At 48.4% G+C, this 24,287-nt stretch overlaps 1 protein-coding gene across 4 annotated transcripts in view; it reads right to left on the minus strand.

The window, feature by feature from the left end:
- Window positions 1–13,949: 13,949 nt before the first annotated feature.
- The window catches only part of AIFM1 (apoptosis inducing factor mitochondria associated 1), a 36,119-nt gene continuing 25,781 nt past the window's right edge, over window positions 13,950–24,287 (minus strand). For 2 of the 4 annotated variants that reach the window (XM_025371908.1, XM_025371907.1), the window contains exons 9-16: window positions 22,886–22,994; window positions 21,668–21,775; window positions 21,233–21,321; window positions 20,635–20,775; window positions 17,911–18,053; window positions 16,259–16,383; window positions 14,552–14,748; window positions 13,950–14,213 (exon numbers count right to left, since the gene is read on the minus strand). In XM_025371908.1, coding sequence (XP_025227693.1) covers window positions 14,142–14,213; window positions 14,552–14,748; window positions 16,259–16,383; window positions 17,911–18,053; window positions 20,635–20,775; window positions 21,233–21,321; window positions 21,668–21,775; window positions 22,886–22,994 — 984 coding nt within the window. In that variant the 3' untranslated portion in view covers window positions 13,950–14,141. Of the gene's footprint in view, window positions 14,214–14,551; window positions 14,749–16,258; window positions 16,384–17,910; window positions 18,054–20,634; window positions 20,776–21,232; window positions 21,322–21,667; window positions 21,776–21,913; window positions 22,117–22,885; window positions 22,995–24,287 lie in introns of all 4 variants that reach the window. The other 2 variants (XM_025371910.1, XM_025371909.1) reach the window with 2 other exon arrangements.

The following is a 24,287-nucleotide window of genomic DNA, read 5'->3' on the forward strand; positions in this document are numbered from 1 at the left end:
ACAGAGAGAAACTGTGAAAGAGAGAAAGAGAGAAAGAAGAAAGAAAGAAAGAGAAGGAAAGGAAAGGAAGGAAAGGAAGGAAAAGGAAAGTTGCCTATCGATCAGAATTTTGGAACGAGGAGTGTATTCAAAAGCTGGGAGAGAGGTTATGGTGTAAAAGGAAGCCTCCCACCTATAAATCTGAGAAGCCCCCTATAATCCTTCCTATAAAGCCAGTACTCATTCTTCTGTTGCATTCAATAACCCCAGGTTTGCCTCTGTTGGGTTTACGTGACAAGGCCATGGGTATCCAAGTGGCACGCAGAGATCTCCAAGTCAAGGTTGTGTCTGGTCAGCATAAGCAGTGTTTGTTCTAAAAAGCTTGTCGAATAGCTGCAAAACAGAATTCCTTTCTTCAAGCAGTGCCTGATAGCCCATGTTTTCCTGCAAATCACCCCAGGTCCTTTTTTTTTTTTTTTTAGACAGAGTTTTGCTCTTGTTGCCCAGGCTGGAATGCAATGGTGCAATCTCAGCTTACTGCAACTTCTGCCTCCCAGGCTCAAGTGATTCTCCTGCCTCAGCCTCCCGAGTAGCTGGGATTACAGACGCCTGCCACCATGTCTGGCTAATTTTTTGTATTATTATCATTTTGAGATGGAATCTTGCTGTGTCATCCAGGCTGGAGTGCAGTGGCAGGATCTTGGCTCACTGCAACCTCCGCCTCCCAGGTTCAAGCTATTCTTCTGCCTCGGCCTCTCGAGTAGCTGGGACTACAGGTGTGTGCCACCATGCTCGGCTAATTTTTGTATTTTTAGTAGAGACAGGGTTTTACTGTATTGGCCAGGCTGGTATTGAACTCCTGACCTCGTGACCCACCCGCCTCGGCCTCCCAAAGTACTGGGATTACAGGCATGAGCCACCGCGCCTGGCCATCCCAGGTTCTTTGGAGACAAGGTGGCTGATTTCTCCCTCCTTCCCCTCACTTAACTCCTTGGCATGTGGATCTGTGTGCAACATGGGCTGGTTATACCACAACTTTTCTTCACCGATGACGGTCTGTTGCCTTGGCCTATATTGGGGGTGGAGGTGGACTCAGGTTAAAGCACAGGCATGCAGATGAGAGGATGGAGTTGGTAGCCACTTCCCAGATCACAACTTTCATCTGCACCACCCTCAGAGGCTGGGAGGCATTCCTGACTGGGGCTCTGGGAAAGCCACTCGGTCCCTGCAGCTCACCCTGCTGAGTTTACAGTTATTAAAACAGTTATACATTGGCCAGGCACGGTGGCTCACGCCTGTAATCCCAGCACTTTGGGAGGCCAAGGTGGGCGGATCACGAGGTCAGGAGATTGAGACCATCCTGGCTAACACGGTGAAACCCCATCTCTACTAAAAAATACAAAAAATTAGCCAGGCGTGGTGGCGGGCGCCTGTAGTCCCAGCTACTCGGGAGGCTGAGGCAGGAGAATGGCGTGAACTCGGGAGGCGGAGCTTGCAGTGAGCCGAGATTGTGCCACTGCACTCCAGCCTGGGCGACAGAGCGAGACTCCGTCTCAAAAAAAAAAAAAAAAAGAAAAAGAAAAAAGAAAAAACAAACAGTTATATATTTCTCCTCCCAGCACCATGAAAGCCCCTACAAAACTTCAGAAGATCACTGGCTTTCACCTGTCGTCAAGCTGGACAGCAGCTCAGGAGGGCTGGCTGCCTGGAGGAGATGATGCCGACACAGGAGGCGCTGCTGGCCGTGAGTAGGTGCTCGCCACGTCAACCCTGAGCGTGGTGGCTGCTGGGAGGCATTACCCCCCAACCCCCGACAGCTGGAGAGTGGGCCTGTTGTTTGGGAAACAGATTCCGTGTTCTTCAGGAGGGCCCTCTGGGATGGTGGGAAATTTGGAGGGTGGGGGAGATGGAAAGACTCAAACGTGTGGTTCATTTGAAAAGAAAAAAAAAAAGTGAGGATGAAGTGGCTTTGGGCAGAGTCAGCAAATGAGATGAGGGCAAGCGCCCTGAAGTCTCTAACTCTACTGATCCCCAACCTCTACCTTGGAGCCAAAGCTCAGCTTGCAAAAGTCCCTGGGACCAGGGCAAAGAGCCCACCTGCCCTGGGCTCCTATCAGAGGCAGTACAACATCCAGGGGTTTGGGGCCACTGTCCAGTGGTGCCAGAGTTAACCCCTCAGCCATGAATATCTGCTGGCCCAACGCCTGTCCTGTGTCGTCTCTTTGACCTCTGATGTGTCCTCAGAGTGAAGCTGGGGAGGCCCTGGCCTTGGCTGATCTCCCCACAGCTCCGTGCAGGCGAACCAAGATTGTCAACACAGGGAGGTTTTGCCAGAGCGAGCACAAAGTGAATTTCTGCAGGCCCTTGAGTGTGCTGGGGGATGGGGACACAAGTAGCCATCAAGCTGGCATCTCTTCCTCAGATGGAGAAGAGACCCAGGGGAAGGGAGGGGCCTCCAGTCACACTGCACAGGGCTCTATGTATTATATAAAGTGAATGCCACTGCCCAGAAGTGTGCAAGGAGGTGGCAGTAAGGCCAGATTCAGGAGAGTTGGGGAGGGCACTTGGAGAGGAGAGATCAGGAGGGGCTCAGACTGGGACACCACAGTGGGACGATGGGGCCTGGCCCCAGGTGTCCAGGACTAGGGATGAGGTAGGATGGGGGAGTAGACATCTATGAGGGGAACTCATTAGACCCCAATTTCATCCACTCTGCATTCTCCCAAGGGGCAGGCCTGGGCTGAGGTTTGTACCAGGAGGTAGATAATTCTGCTCTTTGGGATTGCCACAATCCACTGGGTAGTGAGGACAGGCCTGAAACATTTGCTAGACAGAGGCATAGCAGAGGCCCAGTGGAAATGCAGCCACTCTCCGGTTTCCTCACCCTGCCCCCACATCGGGGTTGAGGGTGGTTGTTGTTGAATGCAGAAAAATATAACAATGTGTATAAAGGTGCAGTATGAGTCACTTCACGGAATGTCTAGGCCCCTTTGCTGGCAGCAAACAAGCTTTCCAGCCCTCTTTTGAGGAAGCCATCCAACTCGGCGGCTGCTGCTGGTTTGTGTGTGTGAGGGTGTGTGAGTGTGCATGCGGGTCTGTGTGCAACATGGCTCTCTGGGCCTTGCCTGGCTATGTGCATGTCTGTGTGGGTCTCACAGATGTGAGTGAGGGTGTAACTGTGTTCAGGGTGTGCGTGTGTGTGCATATGCGTGTATGTGTGGGCTCAAGTCTTGGATGTTAGGTCCCCTTGTGCATGCGTGTGTGTTCGTGGAGGGCGTGTGCATATGTCTGTCTGCGAAGCAGTATGGTATGTGAGCCTGTGTGTCTCAGGGTGTCTACGTGTACATTTTTTCATCGTCACTGCCAAATTATCTTCCCATCTCTCCCCTCACGAAGAGAAGGGCTGACCGAGTGGAGCTAGCAATCCAAAAGGGAGGCGGCCAGGGACGAGAGAGGGACTGGAGGGAAACCAAAGCAATTCCACTCTTCAGAGGAACGTGTCAGCCAAGGATGAAACTGAAACCGAGACAGCAGCTCAAAGGCACCAGACCCTGGGATCGTCCAGGGGCTTCGGTTCCTCCCACTCCCCCACCCCCTCCAGCCAGCTGTGCAGATTAGTCAGCCCAAAATTCCCATCCCTGCAGCCTTAACTTGGGGTTGAGTTTGTGATGCTGAGTTAGAACTTGGACCCGTGGTTAGCACGTGACCCCATTAGCTCCCATTATCACATTAACACAAATTAGTATATCAGATCCTCTCCTGGTCACCTAGGGGGGCTTGGGGAAGAGCTCACGGCTCAGGTCCTGCTCTAGGAGAAGAAGCCGGTGCCGTGGCATCAGGAGAGGGCACAGGCTGAGACTGCAGGTCAGGTTGGGGACAGAAAGAGGGGGCAGGGGGGCGTTAAGCTTTGCTGATCTGATCTTTTTCCTCGGTCGTGCTCTGGGAGGAGACACCTTGGGGAGGGGGCTGGTAGAAAGGAGGGGGCTTCCAGGAATAGCTGGGCACCGCCCTGTAGGAAAAAGGCCCGGGCTCTGAGGTCTGGGCAGGAGACAGACGGTATTTCTCCTGGCACACAGTGAGACCTGGGAACGTTTAGGATCCTTTGGATTCCCCCCGCCCCTTCCCTTTCTTTATGGAAAGTCTTTAGATAACTTTCTCAGATGGTTTTGGACACCCTGAAAGCAGGAGAACTGGATGGACTGAGAGGGGAGGAGAGGCACCCAGAATGCTAGCACGGGGTGCAGCTTTTATTTCTTGGCACAGAAAAGAGGGACACACTCTGCCCATAGATTTTATGTCAAGTTGTATCACAGAAGTGGCCACTTCAGCTTCTGGAAAGGGTGGGGTTGGAGCCTCCAACAACTTTTCCCCACAGGTTCTGGCCACAAGGTTATTTTTGTGCCTTAATATTCTCAATATGTTAACTAAACAGCCACCTCATAACCACCAAGCACCACAAGGATGTCCAAGGCAGCATCATGGCTTCTAGAGTTCAGGGCCTGCAAGGAGTTAGGACAGGAAGTTCTTATCTATGAAGACAGAGGTTGCAAGTTTGAGCCCCAGATGAGCCTCTTAGTTTTTTGTTTTTGTTTTTTTTTCTTTTTTCCTTATATAGCTGTAGAAGACCGGGTTGACAAGCACGGAACACCTAACTGTCCCTCTAGATCCGGACTTGAGCAGAGTCTCTACCTCTCATCTTGGCCGAGCAGAGTGTCAGGCTGTGCCCCAGCCTTGGCCACAGTCTGCATCCCTATGCTGGAGATGCGTTCTAAGTCTCATGGGAGCCAGGCTAGAGAGTGGCTGTTCAGGGAAACCCACCCCCAACGCCTCAGACACGACTCAAAGTTTCCATTCTACTGCCCGAGGGTCAAGAGCGCCATCCCCAGAGAGCAAAGACCGCCCGAAACCGCAATCCCTTTGCTGAAGTTAGGAGCCGCCCGGGGCTCTGCGGGACCTGGGAGGTGGCTCGAGAGACTTTGCAGAAGCGCGCAGGAACCAGCCTCCGACCTGGGGTGCTCGGCCGCGGGGCTGATCTCCGTACTCTCCCGCCACTGGGGTGGGAGCGCGTCCTTCTCTCGAGTTCGGGGACCGCCCGAGAAGCAGCGGGGGCTGGTGGCCTTTTTCTCTCCACCCCTTTTCTGGGCTCGCGCGCCTTCCAAGCCCCGATCCTGGTGGGGCTGAGCGCCCCCACCCGCCCAGCAGTGCCGGGCGCCTCTGCAGCGCCACCTGCACGCGGAACGCGGCGGCAGCGGCGGGAACTGGCGTCCAAGGGGAGCAGCAGGAGGAGGAGATATCGGCTCCTCTGCCCCCAGCTTTCCTCGCTGGCACGAGGCCTCCCTTCGCCGCCTCAGCCCCAAGCGGCCTGACCAGCCCAGCCCCGAGCCTTGTCCCGCGCCCTCCCCGGCGCAGGCAGCCAGCGCCCCGAGCTTCCACTCCTGCTGCTGCGTTCTGAGCGGCCTCCTGCCCCGGGCGCCTCTTCTGGGGAAGCAGTGAAGTCACACTGGGCCCGATCCGCTGACTCATGAGAATGAGACTCTTCCCCACTCCCCGGCACACCCTTTGAAACTTCCCCTCAATCCTTTTTTTCTTTTTCTTTTTTTTCTCTTTTTTGCTGGAGTCTGGGTCTTTCGCCCAGGCTGGAGTGAAGTGGCGCGATTTCGGCTCACAGCAACCTCCGCACCCCACCCCTGGGTTCAAGCGATTCTCCTGCCTCAGCCTCTGGAGTAGCTGGAATTACAGGCGACCACCACCACGCCCATCTAATTTTTGCATTTTTAGTAGGGTTTCACCATGTTGGCCAGGCTGGTCGCGAACTCCTGAGCTCAGGTGATCCGCCCGCCTCGGACTCCCAAAGTGCTGGATTCCTTTCTTTCTGTTCCCACCTCCCTTCCTCCTCCCGTCCTGACAGGCGAACTGGGGCGGCTCTGGGCTCCCCGGGAAGGATTCGGTGGGGCAGCTGGGAGGGCAGCAGTGGGGAGTGGGAGTCCCCATGGAGACCTCCGCTCCCCTGTTCCAACCTGGCCACTTGTGCTATTCTGGGGGTGCACAGGGAATGCCCAGGAGGGAATTGCATGTTTGCAAGATTGGGCAAAGCTCTCACTAAGGTATCCCTTTGTAATTAGCCACTGCATTCAGGGAGTGCCTGCCCAAGGGAAGGGGTCTGGGGATCCCCTTCCCTCTTCAGAACCTTGGGACTGCCTGGGGGGTTCACCTGGAAGCTGATGGCTCATCTTTGGAAACACCTGTTTTAATGAACAAGTGAGAACACAGGCTTGCTTCAGGCGGGATGTGGAACAGCTTCTGCCACTGAAGGGACAAGTGTGGAGTGTTCTGAGCCTTGAGCTGTTCTGGACCCCAGCAGCAAGTCAAGCTGATCATCTGAGAGGTCACTGGCCCTTTCTCCTGGAACTGGATAGTGGACCAGTTCAGGATAGGGTGGGGGTGACTTGGAGGCCCAGAAGTCTGGGTTTTCATACCACCCCCTTGTGCTACTAGTTTGAGGGCAGTGGAAGGGATGAGAGGATTGGATTGTCTCATCACCTCTCCACTGGGGTGGGAAACCAGAGTCACACCCTGGTTGCTTAGAATATTAGTTTCCACAAGCTGCCTAAGGGCCTCAGGCCCAGGCAGGGAAGGCTTCAAGCTGGAGGAGCCCTGCTGGCCTCTGAAACACCTAAAGCTCCCCTTTCCTTCTAGAGAGGCATAGTCCTTAAGCACCCTTTCCCACCCAGCAAATCTGGTACTGGATTGGCATTGTTTCCCTGTGTGCAATTTCCTTTTGTCTGTACGGTAAGCCAAAGCTGGGTGTTGAAGTTTGCAAGCTTCCTGGCTTGCTTGTCACTGCACTTCAGGGTACGGCTCTGCCAAGGCCATGGTCAATATGGAAATGGCCATGGACTAGGAGCAAGGGGGGTGGGAGGTAGAAGGGCTGGTCTCAGGGCTTGGGCTTATATGGCACGAGGGAGCTTTTCTGAGCTCCTACCTTAGTATTAGGTTGAAAGCCTGGGTTATGATGGCTGTCCACAGAGCAGTTCTGTAGGGCATGTTTGTTGGGAATTGGGAGCCCATAGGAATGCGTGTGCTAGGATCATGGCTGACAATAGTCCCACTGTCAAGCCTTCCTTGGGGGAAATTCTGGGTTTGAAGCCAAACTTTAGCTTAGGGGCTGAAGGATAACCCGTTTCATGGAGCCCAGTTTTGAGGCTGTCAAACTCTCCATGGAGAGGAAATAAGATAATGTACAATGTACAATTTCTAGGGGGTCCCAGGTCCAAATGTAACTGGGTAGGTCAAAGAAAAATAAACTATAAACAAAAGCCATAAACTAAAAGCAAAACAGAAACCAGCAAAACGTGTACATCTAGTAGAGCCAAAGGGACAGCAGAGGCATTGGGAGATGGCAGTCTCTCTAGACCTTAGAGGTAAACAGCAACTGAGAGATGGAGAGATGAAGAAAGTCCCATGCAAACACCGAAAAAGACTGTTGCATACACAGGAGGTCAGGGCTGAAGGTGAGAGATAATCTAGTCTGTTCTCTCATTTTACAGATGAGGAAGCAGAGAGCTCAGAAACTAGTTGCCCAAGGCCATCCAGGCAGTGAGCGGCAGCACTGCAGCTGAAATCCGGAAGAGTATTCTTTTCACTGTGCTCCTCTGCTTTGGGAGAAAACACACGAGCAGGGAGCAGCCCCTGGAACCCGAAGAGGAAACACAGGGAAAAGGGAAACAAGGGGTGGCCAGGCACGGTGGCTCACACCTGTAATCCCAGCACTTTGGGAGGCCGAGGTGGGTGGATCACCTGAGGTCAGGAGTTCAAGACCAGCCTGACCAACATGGTGAAATCCCATCTCTATTAAAAATACAAAAAAAAATTAGCATGGTGGCGGGCACCTGTAATCCCAGCTTTTTGGGAGGCTGAGGCAGGAGAATCGCTTGAACCCGGGAGGAGAAGGTTGCAGTGAGCCGAGATCACACAACTACACTCCAGCCTGGGTGACAAAGCAAGACTCTAGCTCCAAAAAGAGAGATAAGAACAGAGGGGGGGCCAGGCGCGGTGGCTCAAGCCTGTAATCCCAGCACTTTGGGAGGCCGAGACAGGCGGATCACGAGGTCAGGAGATTGAGACCATCCTGGCTAACACGGTGAAATCCCGTCTCTACTAAAAAATACAAAAAACTAGCTGGGCGAGGTGGCGGGTGCCTGTAGTCCCAGCTACTCGGGAGACTGAGGCAGGAGAATGGCGTAAACCCGGGAGGCGGAGCTTGCAGTAAGCTGAGATCCGGCCACTGCACTCCAGCCTGGGCGACAGAGCGAGACTCCGTCTCAAAAAAAAAAAAAAAAAAAAAAAAAAAGGAAAACAAGAGGGGAAGACTGCAGAGATTCCGAGAGGACGTGGGAGAATGAAAGATCTGAGGAAGAGTGAAGAGGGAGATGTGTAATCTCTGGGTGAAAGGAATGTCAGCTCCATCCTCTATGAAGCAGGGCACTCTCCATATTCTTTCCAAAGTGATGACAGAGAAGACACAACCATAAAACGGGGGAACTATGATTTGGTCGGTGAAGAAAAAGCCTAGAATAGGCCAGGCACAGTGGCTCATGCCAGTAATCCCAGCACTATGGGAGGCTGAGGTGGGAGGATTGCTTGAACCCAGGAGTTTGGGAACAGCCTGGGCAACAAAGTGAGACCCCATCTCTATTTTTAAAAATGCCTAGAATAGATAGAACAGTAAAGCAACTGGTAAAGCAATGAAGTTCCAATCGGAAGTCACATATCATACTCCCAGCAGTTAGGTGACACTGATAATCCCTGTTGACTTGTCTGTGGCCACCACTCAGTTATAAAGCCATTGAAGGAAGACAGGGACAATATATTACTCATCTTCCTATCTCCAGAGCCTAGTACAGTACTATGGCATGCATTAATTGCTCAGAAAATGTTAAAGAAATGAATACATTTATCTGTATATTATTTATAAATTCAATACCTGTGCTAGGTGCTCCCTGAGAAGCATCTTTGTGTTGTACTGCAAATGCCAAGACATCCTAGGTGAGAACCTGCCTGGGAAGCCAGGTACCTCTGTCCCCCAACACAAGACACAACTCCTGGGCTTTCCCCAACCGAAACACAGACCTTGGAGGCTCCACCAGGACTAGGTAAGGTCTTCAGAAAGGCACAGGACTAGGCGAATTTCACTGGGGTCTCTGCCTGATAGTGGTCCTCCAGAGGATATTTTGGCTATTTGTGTCCAAATTGTCAACCCCCTCTGGTCAAAGACCAGGAACACGGTGGTCATACAAGTTGGGTTTATTGCTCATTGCGGCAAGAAAGAAGGCACCCCATGGGGGAATCATGACATGCCTCAGGAAGAGGGCGCTAGAAAAGACTTAGAGGATTCAGGTCGGGTCAGGGGATTTGGAGGAAGGTTTAAGGAAGTCAGGCTTTGTTCTGGACTGGATGCTGGTGATTCTGTGATTGGACTGAGTATCTTATCAACTCAATCTTATCTAAGAGGAGGGCAGACAAGAGCGAGGCTGAAGCTGCAATTGGTAAGGAAGCAGCAGCTACTCAGAAAAACCAGGATGGGGGTGGGGGGTGTTTGGTCATTTTCAAGGTTCAGGCAATGTTCACGTTTTCATCTGTTCACATGATTATGGAGCGGTCTTGTTTTTGTCTCAATCCACCACGGTCACAGAGTAGCCTTGTATAATGCTGATGTCCTATGAATGTATGTTCAGCAGAACACCCAGATCTAGCCGTGAGTGCCAGGCCAGTTGGTAGCAACATCAAGTCCTGGCCGACAGTACTGGGCGAGCTTCCAGAGACGCCAGGGGCTGCTTTTCTTTCTGCAAATGTTCATTTTGAGAGGATCTCTGGTTTCCATCGAGGGCTTGGCAGTCCAGTATCTAAATATTTAGACCCTCCCTGTCCTCTTTGACCTAGTCACACCCATATGTAGAACCAGCCAGGCAGGGGAACGTCATCACTGGCTTGGGCTGAGTGTATCTGTGTGTGGTTTTGTGTGCGCGTGTCTGTGCCCGCCAGGAATTCCCTGATAAGATGGGAAAGAGACCAGAGGCAGTCTTACTTCACCTCTGGGCCCAGGAGAACTTCCCCTCTGCCCAGAAAGCAAGGCACTGGGAGCGAGTCCCAACAATCTCTAGGGCAGCAAGGGTGCCTGGCTTTAGGTGGAGTCAGGGAAGGACGTACAGAAGGGATGTGGCAGCGGCCAAACTGGAGAGGAGCGGGAAAGGGAAGGGGCAGTGGGGGAAGGGAGGGGAGAGTTCCTTTGTATAAATGGGTCTCTTGAGAAGCTGCTGATTTTCCTTCAAGGAAGCAGCCTGCAGTAGGTCACTGTGGAGTCCCACCCCCAGCCCTTTCTGTTTAAAGCCTCTTGTCTCCAAAACAGGCCCTGTTGATTACAACAACAACAACAAAAATCACAAATGTTGACCTCATCCTTCACTAAGAGGCTTAATCTAACCCCTTTCCAATCAAACTTCCTTCCTTCCCTCAGTTCCACCTCTCCACCTTTAAAAACATTAGGACACTCCCTGCTGTGGCTTACAGGTAGCCAGGCAGAGGTTAGGACCATCACTAAGTGGTACCAAGGACCATCTGATACCGTTTGTGAAATGGCCAAGGAAAGCGAGGTTGAAGTCAAATGGGTGGGCTCCAGATGCCTGCTCTTTGGGCAAAGCCTGCCTCTTCTTCCCAGGGTGGGACTAGCCCTGCACCGCACTGTGGTGTGGTCTAGCTGATCACAGACCAGTTATTGAGGGCCAAACCCTGACTGGCACTGCTTGTCTGTGGAGTCAGAAATCAGACCCTAGAGGCTGGTGGCTCATGCCTGTAATCTCAGCACTTTGGGAGGCCGAGGCAGACAGATCACCTGAGGTCAGGAGTTTGAGACCAGCCTTGCCGTGGCGATACCCCACCTCTATTACAAATACAAAAATTAGCCGGGCGTGGTGGTGTGTGCCTGTAATCCCAGCTACCGGGGAGGCTGAGGCAGGAGAATCGCTTGAACCTGGGAGGTGGAGGTTGCAGTGAGCCGAGATCACCCACTGCACTCCAGCCTGGGCAACAGAGCGAGACTCCATCTCAAGAAAAAAGAAAAGAAAAGAAAAGAAAGAAGTTGCAGCCCAGGATCCTCAGGGGCTTGGGCAGATTAAATGCATCCTGGGGTAAGTGGCAAGTTGTGACAGTGAGTGAAGTGGTTATGATCTGAACATCCTCCCATAAACAACCTGAATTACAGATATCAGAGGCTACAAGACAGAGGTGCATTTTTAGTCAGCTCTGTTATCTAGCATCATCCAGCCAACTGACCAAGGACTTGCTCAGCACCTCACCAGGGTGCAGCATATGGTCCCCATCCTGAGAAGAAAAAATGAGCTCTGCTCTGAGACAGCTGACAATTCCTTTAGAATGACTTAAAGAACAATTACACTCAAAGGTGCTAAGTGCAACTGGAGTTCAGAGAGAAATCATGCATGGGCACTAGTCCAACTGGTACCATGCCACCAAGGCAGGACTTGATGTAGGCCTTGAAAGATGAGCAGGATTTGGATAGGTAAAGGGAGGAGGGATGGCGTTCCAGATGTGAAGAGCATGAACACAAGTTTAAAGATGGCAATAAACCAGGTGTGTGTGTGTGCATGTCCGCATTAAAAGTCACGGGGAAGGTGAGACAGGCAGAGTGGGCTAAGTACTACAGGAGACTTTGAACCTGATGTGGTTGGTGACAGGGAGTCACTGTATATTTTTAAACAGGGAGGGGACAAGGACCAAGTGGTGGTTTAGGAAGTGGCCTAACAGCAGTGGTTGACTCAGGATGGCTGCTGTGGCTGATCTCTCCATTCCTGGCATGGCCACAGTACTTTTTGTGTCCTTCTATGGACGTAGCTCATTGTATTGGAGTTCTGCATCCATGTGTCTGCATTCCTCACCGACATCAGGTCGTCCTTAAAAGCAGTGGCCATGTTTTATCCATCTTCCTATTCTGACATCTACCTAGCTCAGAGTAGGCACCCAATGAACACTGATTAGATGAACAGATCATTTAATTTCAATCCACTGAATTACAATGACATACCATACAAGGATAACTACTGTCAAAGAATTTGACAAAACTGTATACAACACTAAAGCAAGACAAATCACAATTTGATCTTTTCTTAATGATTTGTGGAACACTAGGATCTTAGTCTTACCCCCATCTCGGTAAGCAGCAATTACTGCTGTATAATAATTTCTATATCACAGGATACTAGATGAGTTGTTTTTTTTTTTTTTTTTTTTGAGATGGAGTCTCGCTGTGTCGCCCAGGCAGGAGTGCAGTGGTGCAATCTCCGCCCACTGCAACCTCCGCTTCCCAGGTTCAAGTAATTCTCCTGTCTCAGCCTCCTGAGTAGCTGGGACTATAGGTGCACGCCACCATGCCTGGCAAATTTTTGTATTTTTAGTAGAGATGGGGTTTTACCATGTTGGCCAGGATGGTCTTGAACTCCTGACCTCAGGTGATCCACCTGTCTTGGCCTCCCAAAGTGCTGGGACTACAGGCGTGAGCCACTGCACCTGACTCTAGATGAGTTTTCTACATATGGATTTGGATATATCATTTGGATATGATCACATTCGACTAAACCTGTATCCATATAGTATTGCACATATAGTATTGCATGGTATACCTATACTGCTAATTCTTATGGTGCAGATTTGGCCTGTTCTCCCAGAGTTCAGAAGGGATTTGGTTGAAGCTGAAACTGCCCTTAATCAAACCCAATATTAAAAAAAAATCCAGACTAGTGGTAATTTTCTTTTTATATACATGGAGTTTCACAACAGGACTCTTGAAAGTAGTAACAAATTCCTCTTAAATAAGATTTGACGTTTTTAGGCCGGGCGCGGTGGCTCACACCTATAATCCCAGCACTTTGGGAGGCTGAGGCGGGCGGATCACCTGAGGTAGGTAGCTTGAGATCAGCCTGACCAACATGGAGAAAACCCATCTCTACTAAAAATACAAAATTAGCCAGGCGTGGTGGTGCATGACTGTAATCCCAGCTACTCGGGAGGCTGAGGCAGGAGAATCACTTGAACCCAGGAGGTAGAGGTGGTGAGCCTAGGTTGCACCATTGCACTCCAGCCTGGGCAACAAGAGCAAAACTCCATCTCAAAATAATAATAATAATAATAATAATATTTGATTTTTAAAAGTTAAGCAATCTAAAATGCCAAACAATGAGTTGACTTGTGAAACTCTGAATTGTATTCCCAGGAAATAATCTGTAAAGTGAGGTATGCCCATAAGCATATTTTAGAAAAAAGGAGCTTAAGAGAGGACAGATGTCTGGCATGAGGACAACAGGCAGAAGAGTCAAGAGATGATGGTCCTTCCACGAGTCCGTCTCCAGGTTTAACTGTGAAGCACCAGGTCTCTGAACTCAGATTTGTAGTAAGTGCCCTTTCTGTCCCCTGCAGGACCCAATCCAGTTCTGGGACGGGAGTTGTTCCAGGTTAAACGGAGTCTATTCCATACATTTATTTGTTCACTAATTCGACAATGATCTATGAAGCACTTAGTATGAAGCAGACCCTGTGCTAAGCTCTGGAGATAAAACCGTGAGCAAGGCCTTAACGTCAGGGCTCCTGCTTCCAGGAAGTCATGGGCTAGCAGGGAGACACATACACAAGGATGAGGCTTGGAAGGCTGGGAAAGTCTTCAGAGATAGTGAACTTCCTGAGAGGAGAGGAGGGGAGTCGAGTGTTGTGGGCCGAGGGCACAGCAGGTGTGTGCAAAGAAGTCTGGAGGGATGAGGGAAGTTTGGAAATGAAAGGAGTTTCACGGGTGGAGTAGGGCACGAATACGTGGCTGACAAAAATCCTGCCCTTGGTGGGTGCTGCAATTTGCTTGCTTTCTAATAGGCTTTCCTCCTTCACCCACCTGCCCCCTTGACAAGAGAACAAAATTTAATTTAGAAGAATCAGAATTTATTTCACTATGTGAACATTAAGAATTTGCCTACATAGTTGAAAATATTCACAAAGGACTTGATCATTCACACTTATACACAGAGAAAGTCTGCAGAATAAAAAAATGCTCCTTTACCCATCCGACCCCTCAGGGGTGGCAAAGGGTTTGCCAATTCCACTGCGGGGCTTCAGTCTTCATGAATGTTGAATAGTTTGGCTACTTCATTGAGATCTTCATGCTGCTCACCATCCTTAATGATCTGAGGGAGAGAGAGTAACAATAGGTCCCTAACTCACTCCATGTGCGTTCAGGCCATGCCCACACAATGGGGCCACCTGGGGCAGTCCCCATATCACACTGGGAGGGAGGTGTGGGAACAGCTCTCTGCTAAACCCAAACAAGCAGCCTGCCAACTCCCAGATCACCCAGCCAAGTCCCAAGTGAAAAATAATGTTCCTGAGCCAAGGCTATACCTTTGTTCTGCTTAGGCACAATCTGACCTGGGGGACAATGCATCTCAGGGCACCTGATGAAGTTACAGGAGTGTTTCTGAGCCGTACTTCCCATCTTCCTCTAAGACTTATGACGGGCACCTACCTTCCTTGCTATTGGCATTCGGTTAAAGATGTTCCATAGCACAATCCCCACGACCACTTTGTCCCTGAGGTAGAAGACGACACCTTTGCCGTAGTCCTCCCCCTGGACGGGGGCCTGTGGAACTGCCGGGGTGCTGGGAGGAATAGCAATTTCTGAAGCCTCGGACTCTGTCTCACTCTCTGATCGGATACCAGTTCCTGTGGCCAGCCCCCAAAACAAATAAACATAGAAGCAAAATCAAAACTTCAGTTATTATGAGCCTGGGAAATTCTAGAAGCCAACAGTCTTTCAAGGCCTGCTTCAAGCTACTTCTAGAGGATTTGTTTCTCTATGCCCCCTCAGTAAACCCTGGCCTTCACCAGCCCCTCTCCAGTGACAAAGCCAAGGAAAGGTCTTCCTTGCCAGCTCCTGGGCACAGGGTCAGTCTGACCCAAAACTTCCCTCCCTTATTATCTCATTTTAAATTCATGCTATGAATATTTCCTGATATCTGGATTTCTTCAAACTGCAGAAGGCTGGTACCTTGTCCTCTAAGAAATATTCTAGAGTGGCATGGTCCAAATACAGTAGCCACTAGCCACAGCCATGTAAATGAACATCATTTCAAACTGAGTAAGATGTAAAATTCAGTTCCTTATCTGCACTCACCATGTTTCATGAGCTCAGAAGCCACATGTGGCTAGTGGCTAATGTACTGGACAGAGCAGAGATGGAACATTTCCATCGCAGCAGAAAGTTCTATTGGACAGTGCTATTAGACAGATACCTTAGCCAAAGCAGAAGGCACTTCCATATGGAAAAACCATAGTGAAGGCATTTCTTCCTAGAGAAAGATAAGAGGGGAAGGGAAGGGTGGCATGGGAAGGGGGCACCTTGCCTTCTGAGAACCACTAGCCTCCAATAACACTGTCCAGTGGACAGAGCAGTGACATGAATCCACTTACTAGGTTACTAGGAGAGATCAATTAAGGAATATGGAATACATTAGAATTACACAGGAAAAGGAACTACATATCCATATAATGTCTTACTTTCTCCTTCTTAAAGAGCACCCTGCCCTTGAGACACCTCTGGCAAAAGGACACAGAGGTTAAATAACTTGAGCTAAGGTTAAGGAATAAGGTCTCGGAGTTAATGAAAGAGACATGTGTGGGAGAGAAGTTCATTCCAAGAGAGGTGCCTCCCATCTAAAGAAAACCTGGCACTAAGATCTGCCAAATGGAATGAGAGGCAGCTAAAGAACTACTCAGCCCAGTTCCTCCCTGCCCAGGACCCATGGAGGACAGCCAGTCTTAAGCTAAGGCTCTCAGGCCGTGTTCTTGAGATTCGCCTGAAGCAAAATAATAAAAATGACAACTGAAAGAAAGAAAAAAACGCAACCTAAAAAGTTCAGGTTTTCTTGTTTTCTTCCTTAGATAGGTCTTCCCAGAGACAAACGAAACAACAGTGTCGTTGAGTTAGCCACTGTCCACTGTCTAGGACAGATACCCGCAATATTTGAATCTATGCTTTGCCCAGGATACCTGATTTTGCCAAATCTCAGACCACTAAAGAGTGAGGACTTGAGGTTTGGTTTCTTTTAAAGCACAACATGAAGAGAGGCTTTCACTGACAGCCCCCGCTGGCCAATACAGAAACCCCTTGTTCAGGAGAATCTGGACCACTGCTTCTCAACACTCTCTAAGAGGAGTGCTGGGGCTTCCTTACCTGACTGCTCTGTGGCAGATCTGGGGTTGTCTTGTGCAGTTGCTTTTGCAAAAACACCAACTGTGGGCAAACTACTGTCCACAAGACCAATAGCTTCATAGCCAACGTCGGGGCCCAAATCACTCCTAACAAGAGAGAAGAGGGTGTTCTGTCAAGGGACTGTAAGGAATGACACGGTAGCACATATTCACCACGACAATGCACTTTTTTTTTTTCTTTTTTTTTTTTCCTGAGCCGGAGTTTCGCTTGTCGCCCAGACTGGAGTGCAATGGTGAGAACTCAGCTCATTGCAACATCTGCCTCCTGGGTTCAAGTGATTCTCCAGCCTCAGCCTCCTGAGTAGCTGGGATTACAGGCATCCACTACTACACCTGGCTAATTTTTGTATTTTTAGTAGAGACGGGATTTTACCATGCTGGCCAGGCTTGTCTTGAACTCCTGACCTCAAGTAATCTGCCCGCCCTGGCCTCCCAGAGTGCAGGGATTACAGACATGAGCCACCGTGCCCGACCAACACTGCACTCTTATGCTAACCAAAGAACTCAGTATGCATATCACGAGACGCCAAACTCATCTGCTGTTGCTAGAGCATCTAGGGATGACCATGAGAAAGTAAGATTAACCCTAACAGCTTTGACTTTTCCTTAAAAAGCCATTATACACGATCACATATCCATGCAGTGATTGAAGTGTTCTTCAATTTATTCATGCTTTTATCCCATGCCACATTTGAAAAGTGATGAGGTCCCCACTTTTGCTATTCACTACTTTCGTCTTGAAATTCCCTTTTTGAAGCTTCAAAGAGTGTTCCACATTTACAGAATTCAGAATTTGAGATGTTTTATGGTTTCATTAACCTACGGTATTTCCCCTTAGCCTCCACTTTTCTTTTCTTTAGCTTTTAAAACGTTTTTATTTAAAAAATTCAGACGAGCTCTTGGTATGTTGCCCAGGTTGGTCTCGAACTTCTGGGCTCAAGCAATCCCCCGGCCTCGGTCTCCCAAAGTGCTGGGATTAGAGGCATGAGCAACCACACCAGACCAGCCTTCATCTTTTAGGACTGGAATGCTTTCTGACATTCTTTTTTTTTTTTTTTTTTTTGAGACGGAGTCTCGCTCTATTGCCCAGGCCGGAGTGCAGTGGTGTGATCTTGGCTCACTGCAACCTCCACCTCCCGGGTCCAAGCAATTCTCCTGCCTCAGCCTACCGAGTAGCTGGGATTACAGGCATGCGTCACTATGCCAGGCTAATTTTTGTATTTTTAGTAGAGACAGGGTTTCACCATGTTGGTCAGGCTGGTCTCGAACTCCTGGCTTTGTGATCCGCCCACCTCGGCCTCTGAGATATTTTGCCAGAAGTGCTGGTGCCATCTCCATTCATTCACCTAGTCTAACAAACATCAGACGGAACACTTAAAATAACTTTTTTTTCTCTTTTAATGTTTTACAAAAGGAGCAGTTTGGTGAAAAACCAATCAGGACACTTTTGCCAGATGGTTACCTCAGGGTAGAATGTGTGGACATGAGATGGACTTTTTTCCCTTCTGTATGAAAGCTAACTGGCTCATAATAAAACCAAACCATAACTCTGTGTTATGGTCCTAGAGATACTGAACTGTAATCAATTGGGTCCCCAAGGCACACAACTATTACCAGAACATTGACTGATGCCAGTACGGCTTAGCAGCTCCAGTCATATTTTCTCCAGCCAATCTTCCACTCACAACAGCATGATCATGGTGCTCTACCCGCCTCCTTCCCAACTTTATATCATAGAAGCATGCAGCATCTCCTGCCTGTGGAAACAAATACATAACATGAACACATGATTAAAAACAAAAAAAGCAAGTTAAAGACAAAATATAAACTTTGGGGGCTCAAAGAACACTTGTAATGGTAACTAATTCATGTTTTCCATCTACAGGCCAGAGTTGTACTTAAACTAACAAAAACAGCTGATAACCCATTCAATTTTTTTTTTTTTTTTTTTTTTTTGAGACAGGGTCTCACTCTATTGCCTGGGCTGGAGTGCAGTGGTGCGATCATGGCTCACCACAGCCTGGACCTCCAGGCTCAGATGATCCTCCCACCTCAGCCTCCCAAGTAGCTGGGACTACAGGAATGTACCACCATGCCCGGCTAAATTTTTTTTTTCTTTTTAAGAGCTGGGGTGTTGCCATGTTGCCCAGGCTGGTCTCGAACTCCTGGGCTCAAGCAACGTCCCTGCCTCAGCCTTCCAAAGTGTTGGGATTACAGGTGTGAGCCACCATGCCTGGCCTGAGATCTCATTTTAAAATATCGATTCCAGGCCAGGTGCAGTGGCTCATGCCCGTAATCCCAGCACTTTGGGAGGCCAAGGTGGGCGGATCACAAGGTCAGGAGTTTGAGACAAGCCTGGCCAATATGGTGAAACCCCATCTCTACTAAAAATACAAAAAATTAGGCGGGTGTGGTGGCGAGCACCTGTAATCCCAGCTACTTGGGAGGCTGAGACAGGATAATGGCTTGAACCCGGGAGGCGGAGGTTGCAGTGAGCCGAGATCGTGCCACTGTACTCCAGACTGGGAAACAGAGTGAGACTACGTCCCCCCCCAAAAAAAATCTATTCTGCTTCCATAAAGCTAACCTAAATCTTCTATAGTTCGGTTTACTTATGCCTACTTCCTGTTCTTTCCTTAACAGACCGGATATTTAATAACCATGATTTGCAGAATATTCTTTTCTATATGGAGAAACCAGTTTTTGGATGTGACTGCCTCTCACCTAGAAATGTTTTCTTAGATTTCTTTTTGTCATTCAGTATTCATTCATTCAACAAATATTTATGGAGTACTCATTATATACTAAAGTATTATGTTGTCCGGGTTGCTGAGACAAAACTGACATGGACCTTGACTATGAGGAGCATACAACCTAGTACAGAAAGATACAGCCTTGCTCATAACTACAGAGCAATGTAAACAGTAATGTGCCATATGAAAGGTACAGATTAAAGGAGTCAAGTATTTCAAGCAGAGGGCAAGAACCTCCAGCCGGGGGTGAACTGGGCCAGCTTCACGAAGGATGTGGTATTTGAGCTCTCTAACCCTTTGTTCATCTTTGTGGCTATTTAGACTCCCCCAAAGCAACCTAAAAATCCAACGAGTAAGCAACGGTAAAGTAAACTGTGAATTCACTTAATGGAACATATAGTCATTAAACTGTTTACAAAGTCTGAAGCAACATAGAAAATGCTTACATTTATGGTGTTAAGTGGAAAAGAGCAGAATATTATATATAGTATGCTTGCCATGAATAAAACAAACCAACAATAAAACCTACATGCAAGGAAACAAAGGGAAGGAAATTCACCAAAATATTAATGGTTGCTGCAGGTGACTTTCCTCTCGCCTTCTTGTCTGTCTTCTACATTGACCACGTATTACTTTTTTTTTTTTTTGAGACTGAGTCTTGCTCTGTTGTTGCCCAGGCTGGAGGGCAGTGGCGTGATCTCTGCTCACTGCAGCCTCTGCCTCCTGAATTCAAGTGATTCTCCTGCCTCACTCAGCCCCCCAAGTAGCTGGGATTACAGGCCTGTGCCACTACACCCGGCTAATTTTTGTATATTTTTAGTAGACACGGGGTTTTGCCATGTTAGCCAGGCTGGTCTCGAACTCCTGATCTCAAGTGATCCACCTGCCTCAGCCTCCCAAAGTGCTGGAATTACAGGCGTGAGCCACTTCGCCTGGCCCACGTATTACTTTTATAACAAGTTTAAAAAATCCAGTACATTTCATCTTTTTTTTTTTTTAAAGCAAGGTTTGGAGGGGGAAAAAAATTCCTCCAAGGTGCCTATGTCCTTAGTTGCAGAGTCCATAAACAAACACAATACACTTGTAACTAGCAATGGGGAAATTACCTCATGGTTCCTACATACTATAGTCTTGTTTGTGTCATAATAGATTGTAAAAAACAGCTAAAAATAGTACTCAAGGAAAATGAAAACAGCGTAATTTTCCTTTCTAGGGAACAGGTTATAAATTGCTTCATCCTCCATCCTCCGGATTCACATTTGAGCAAAGGGAACAGCAGATCCATCTGAAAGCTATGTGCATGCCCACCAGGGGTTATGCCAGTGGCTGATGCCAATAAGTAGAACCGGAAGAGCTCTACTCCTGCAGGCATGCACACTGCTCATTTTATCTGCCACTAGCTTGCACATGAGGCCATACCTGGTCTTCTGAATCAAGCAGTTCACACATTTCTATTCTGTACCCTCAGCCTCTAAACATTCTGACCCTATCTGGTTAGGCTGATGAGCTTTAGCATACCACCGGGCAGACCTGTTCACAGGCTAGGGAGAATGAACTGTGCCTGGTCATGCTGTAGCACACTTACCACCCAGATGTTAGAGCGTGCTTGTAGCTCTGCATTTACCCGGAAGCCACCAAAATCTGAGTCTATTTCCAGGCCACCAGTCTTGGCCAACTCAACATTGGGCTCCAGGCCCACAGCTGCCACTATGTGGTCAGTTTCTACCTGAGGCAAAAAAGAAATAATTCAGTCAATTACCACAGTTCCCATTTATGCCTACAGGCGTAACAATGGCCCATCATGCCATTAAGAATTGGGACTTCAAAAAATCATGGGTTAACTTACCTCTGGTAAATGGATTTTAAGTTCTATTTCATAAGCCTCCACCACCCCATCCCATGCACATCCCCCATGTCATTCGAACAGAAATCTGCCACCCTAGCCAGGACTCAAAACTCTGTGAGACAGATAGAAAGGGGCTAAGGGAAAGTGGTTCACAGGTGTCTACTCTGGCTCTCATCATTCTGTTTTAATGGAGGGGTAGTTAATTCGGAAAATTATATCAGGTTAATGGCAACTGCCAGGAAAAATAATCTACTGGTGCCAAATGAAGGAGTAAGAATGAGGCAAGGGGAGCAGAGAACTGGAAGGCCTCCTGGCAGGCTGTCTTTTCCTTCCTTACCTTCCTGCCGTCTTTCAGCTTGATAAGTAACTTGCCACTGCTGACTCCAACCGATTGAACAATAGCATTGGGCATCACCTTAACTCCCTCTGTAAAGGCAAACAAGACCTGAGAGTGAGCCTACGAGGCTGTCACTTTCATGGGAAATAGGGAAGCTCACCAGTGGTCTCCTTCATGGTAAAACCAATAATCAGTACACAGGCAGTTTTGGAGAGCCGTAAGAACCTACACCCATGGCTCATTTCCAGCACTTCCAGGAATTTGGGGCATCTGATTCAGAACACCTAGATGAACTTAGCTGACTGGAGAATGGTGGAAACATTTTACAGGCCAGGTGATAGGGCTTATGTCAAGGGGGTTCCCATAGAAGCGAAGTTTGCCTTAGGTCACACTCAAAGGAAATAGAGTGGCAGCATATAGAAACAGTCTCTCTACCTCGTCTGACTTTTTCCATGGTCCAGTTGCTGAGGTATTCAGGGAGGATCTTTCCCATATTTCCTTTCTCGGGGAAGAGCTGAATCACTTCTGTGCCCAAGGCTCGAGCTGGGAAGAAGAAACAGAGTAGTTATAGCAGGAAGCAAAAGTCAATCCTAGGAAGACAGTAAGAGAAGTAAAGGAGCAGCAGGCAGCCCTCACTAAAGACAGGGCAGAGCTGCAATCCAGGCCAGAGCGCCCACTTACAGGACACTGGGCATGAGGGCCTCAGTGCTCAAGTTCATTTGTAACGCAAATACAACAGGTATCAGAACTTCTGGCCCCAGATTAAGCTTCAGATGGTGAACTCTGTGTACTTCCACCCATGCAGTCACCTAAGGCTTACACAAGTGCTTTGCAACCTCTGAATAGGAAGCATCCTCCTGAAAAGATGCCCTGATTTCATATATCTGAAAAAGAACATTAAGATAACTAGTTGCCATGAAACATTCCAACTGGAGCTCACAGATCCGTCAAGCTGGGAACCATCATGTGCCCAAAGAAGGTTTTGGCTTTTTACACGAGGCAGCAGTTGAAAGACACCTATAATTCTGTAGTCTGCATTGCTCTTATCATCTCCATAAGTTACTTTCCTTAATATTTTATTTCTAAGGAGTCCTGGCATAGAGGTAGAGGAAAGGAAAGAAAGCATTGCTGTTGGCAGGGTGCAGTGGCTCACACCTGTAATTCCAGCACTTTGGGAGGCCGAGGTGGGCGGATCACCTGAGGTTGGGAGTTCAAGACCAGCCTGACCAACATGGAGAAACCCCGTCTCTACTAAAAATACAAAATTAGCCAGCTGTGGTGGTGCATGCCTGTAATCCCAGCTACTCTGGAGGCTGAGGCAGGAGAATCGCTTGAACCTCGGAGGCGGAGGTTGCAGTGAGCAGAGGTCGCACCATTGCACTCCAGCCTGGGCAACAAGAGCGAAACTCCGTCTCAAAAAAAAAAAAATAAAATAAAATAAAATAAAATTTAAAAAGCATCGCTGTTAAGTTGCTCAGGTGACAGCTTTTTGGTCACCAAGGGATCCCTCACCAGAACTAATCTCAGTGCTTAGCTTTTCACTGTATAAACCTTAATTAAACTCTACGGATCCTGCCAAACACATCTCTGGGATTCACAGAAAAGCTGTATAAGACTAGAGAAAGAATATCAAGGTCACTCCTCAATACTCACCCTTTCTGCCAAGAGCACAGGCCAGTTCGCTACCAAGGAAGCCCCCACCGATAATCGTAATTGATTTGACTTCCCGTGAAATCTTCTCCAAGCTTCTAAAGTCTCCAATCTGCAGGACCACATCAGTTTAGTCCATTAATTTCCAAAAGGGGCATAGGATAATAATACTAGGAAGTAGTTTCTTCTAAATCTTTGGCAACAGTAAATTTTCTCCTTGTATAAAGTGACTCAATTAAAACTTCTATATTATTAATGCAAATTTCTTTCTTCATGGTAAAATTCCTTCTATAAACAGTGGTTCTCAATTGGTGGCAATTTTGTCCCTATCTTCCCCAGGAGGACATCTGGCAATATCTGAAGACATTTTTGGTTGTGAGAGCAAGTAGGTGCTCCCAGCATTTAGTGTACAAGAGGCCAGGATGCTGCTAACATACTACAATGGCATAAGACAGCCCCTATTACAATTATCCAGCTCAAAATGCCAATACTGCAGAGGCTGACAAACCTTGTTCTAGGAAGAACTTAAAAGACAGTACCCAGTCTGGCCAACAGGGTGAAATCTCATCCCTACTAAAAATACAAAAAAAATTAGCTGGTCGTGGTGGCACATGCCTGTAATTCCAGCTACTTGGGAGACTGAGTCACAAGAATCGCTTGAACCTGGGAGGTGGACGTTGCAGTGAACCAAGATCGTGCCACCGCACTCCAGCCTGGGCGATAGAGTGAGACTCAGTCTTGGAAAAAAAAAAAAAAAGACAGGGTCGGGCGCGGTGGCTCACGCCTGTAATCCCAGCACTTTGGGAGGCCAAGGCAGGTGGATCACAAGGTCAGGAGATTGAGACTATCCTGGCTAACATGGTGAAACCCCGTCTCTACTAAAAATACAAAAAATTAGCCGGGCATGGTGGTGGATGCTTGTAGTCCCAGCTACTTGGGAGGCTGAGGCAGGAGAATGGCGTGAACCCGGGACGCAGAGCTTGCAGTGAGCCGAGATTGCGCCACTGCACTGCAGCCTGGGCAACAGAGCGAGACCCTGTCTCAAAAAAAAAAAAAAAAAAAAAAGACAGGACAAATCTTATCCCTGAAAAAATGACAGCAGTTTTTATACGCACAGTGTTAAGCAGCAGAACACCCCCTTGCTTTTTCTTTAGGTACTTTTTTTCTCTGAAGTCTCTACACAGCAGTTGCAATGAAAATGCCAACAGGCTATAAGGGGTTCCAATGAATCAAACGCATCAGGAAAAAACAACTATGGAAGAGCAATCAGAAGGATCTATTGCAAGCAATACAAACACTCCATTTTTTCCGTAGGAGCTTAAAACCCTTGAGTGAGGTATCTGAGGTGCAGAGAGAGGAAGTGACTTGCTCAAGGCCAGATAACAAGTCTGGAGAAGAGCCATAA

Source organism: Theropithecus gelada, chromosome X (genome assembly GCF_003255815.1).
Source record: "Theropithecus gelada isolate Dixy chromosome X, Tgel_1.0, whole genome shotgun sequence".
NCBI classification, from domain to species: domain Eukaryota; kingdom Metazoa; phylum Chordata; class Mammalia; order Primates; family Cercopithecidae; genus Theropithecus; species Theropithecus gelada.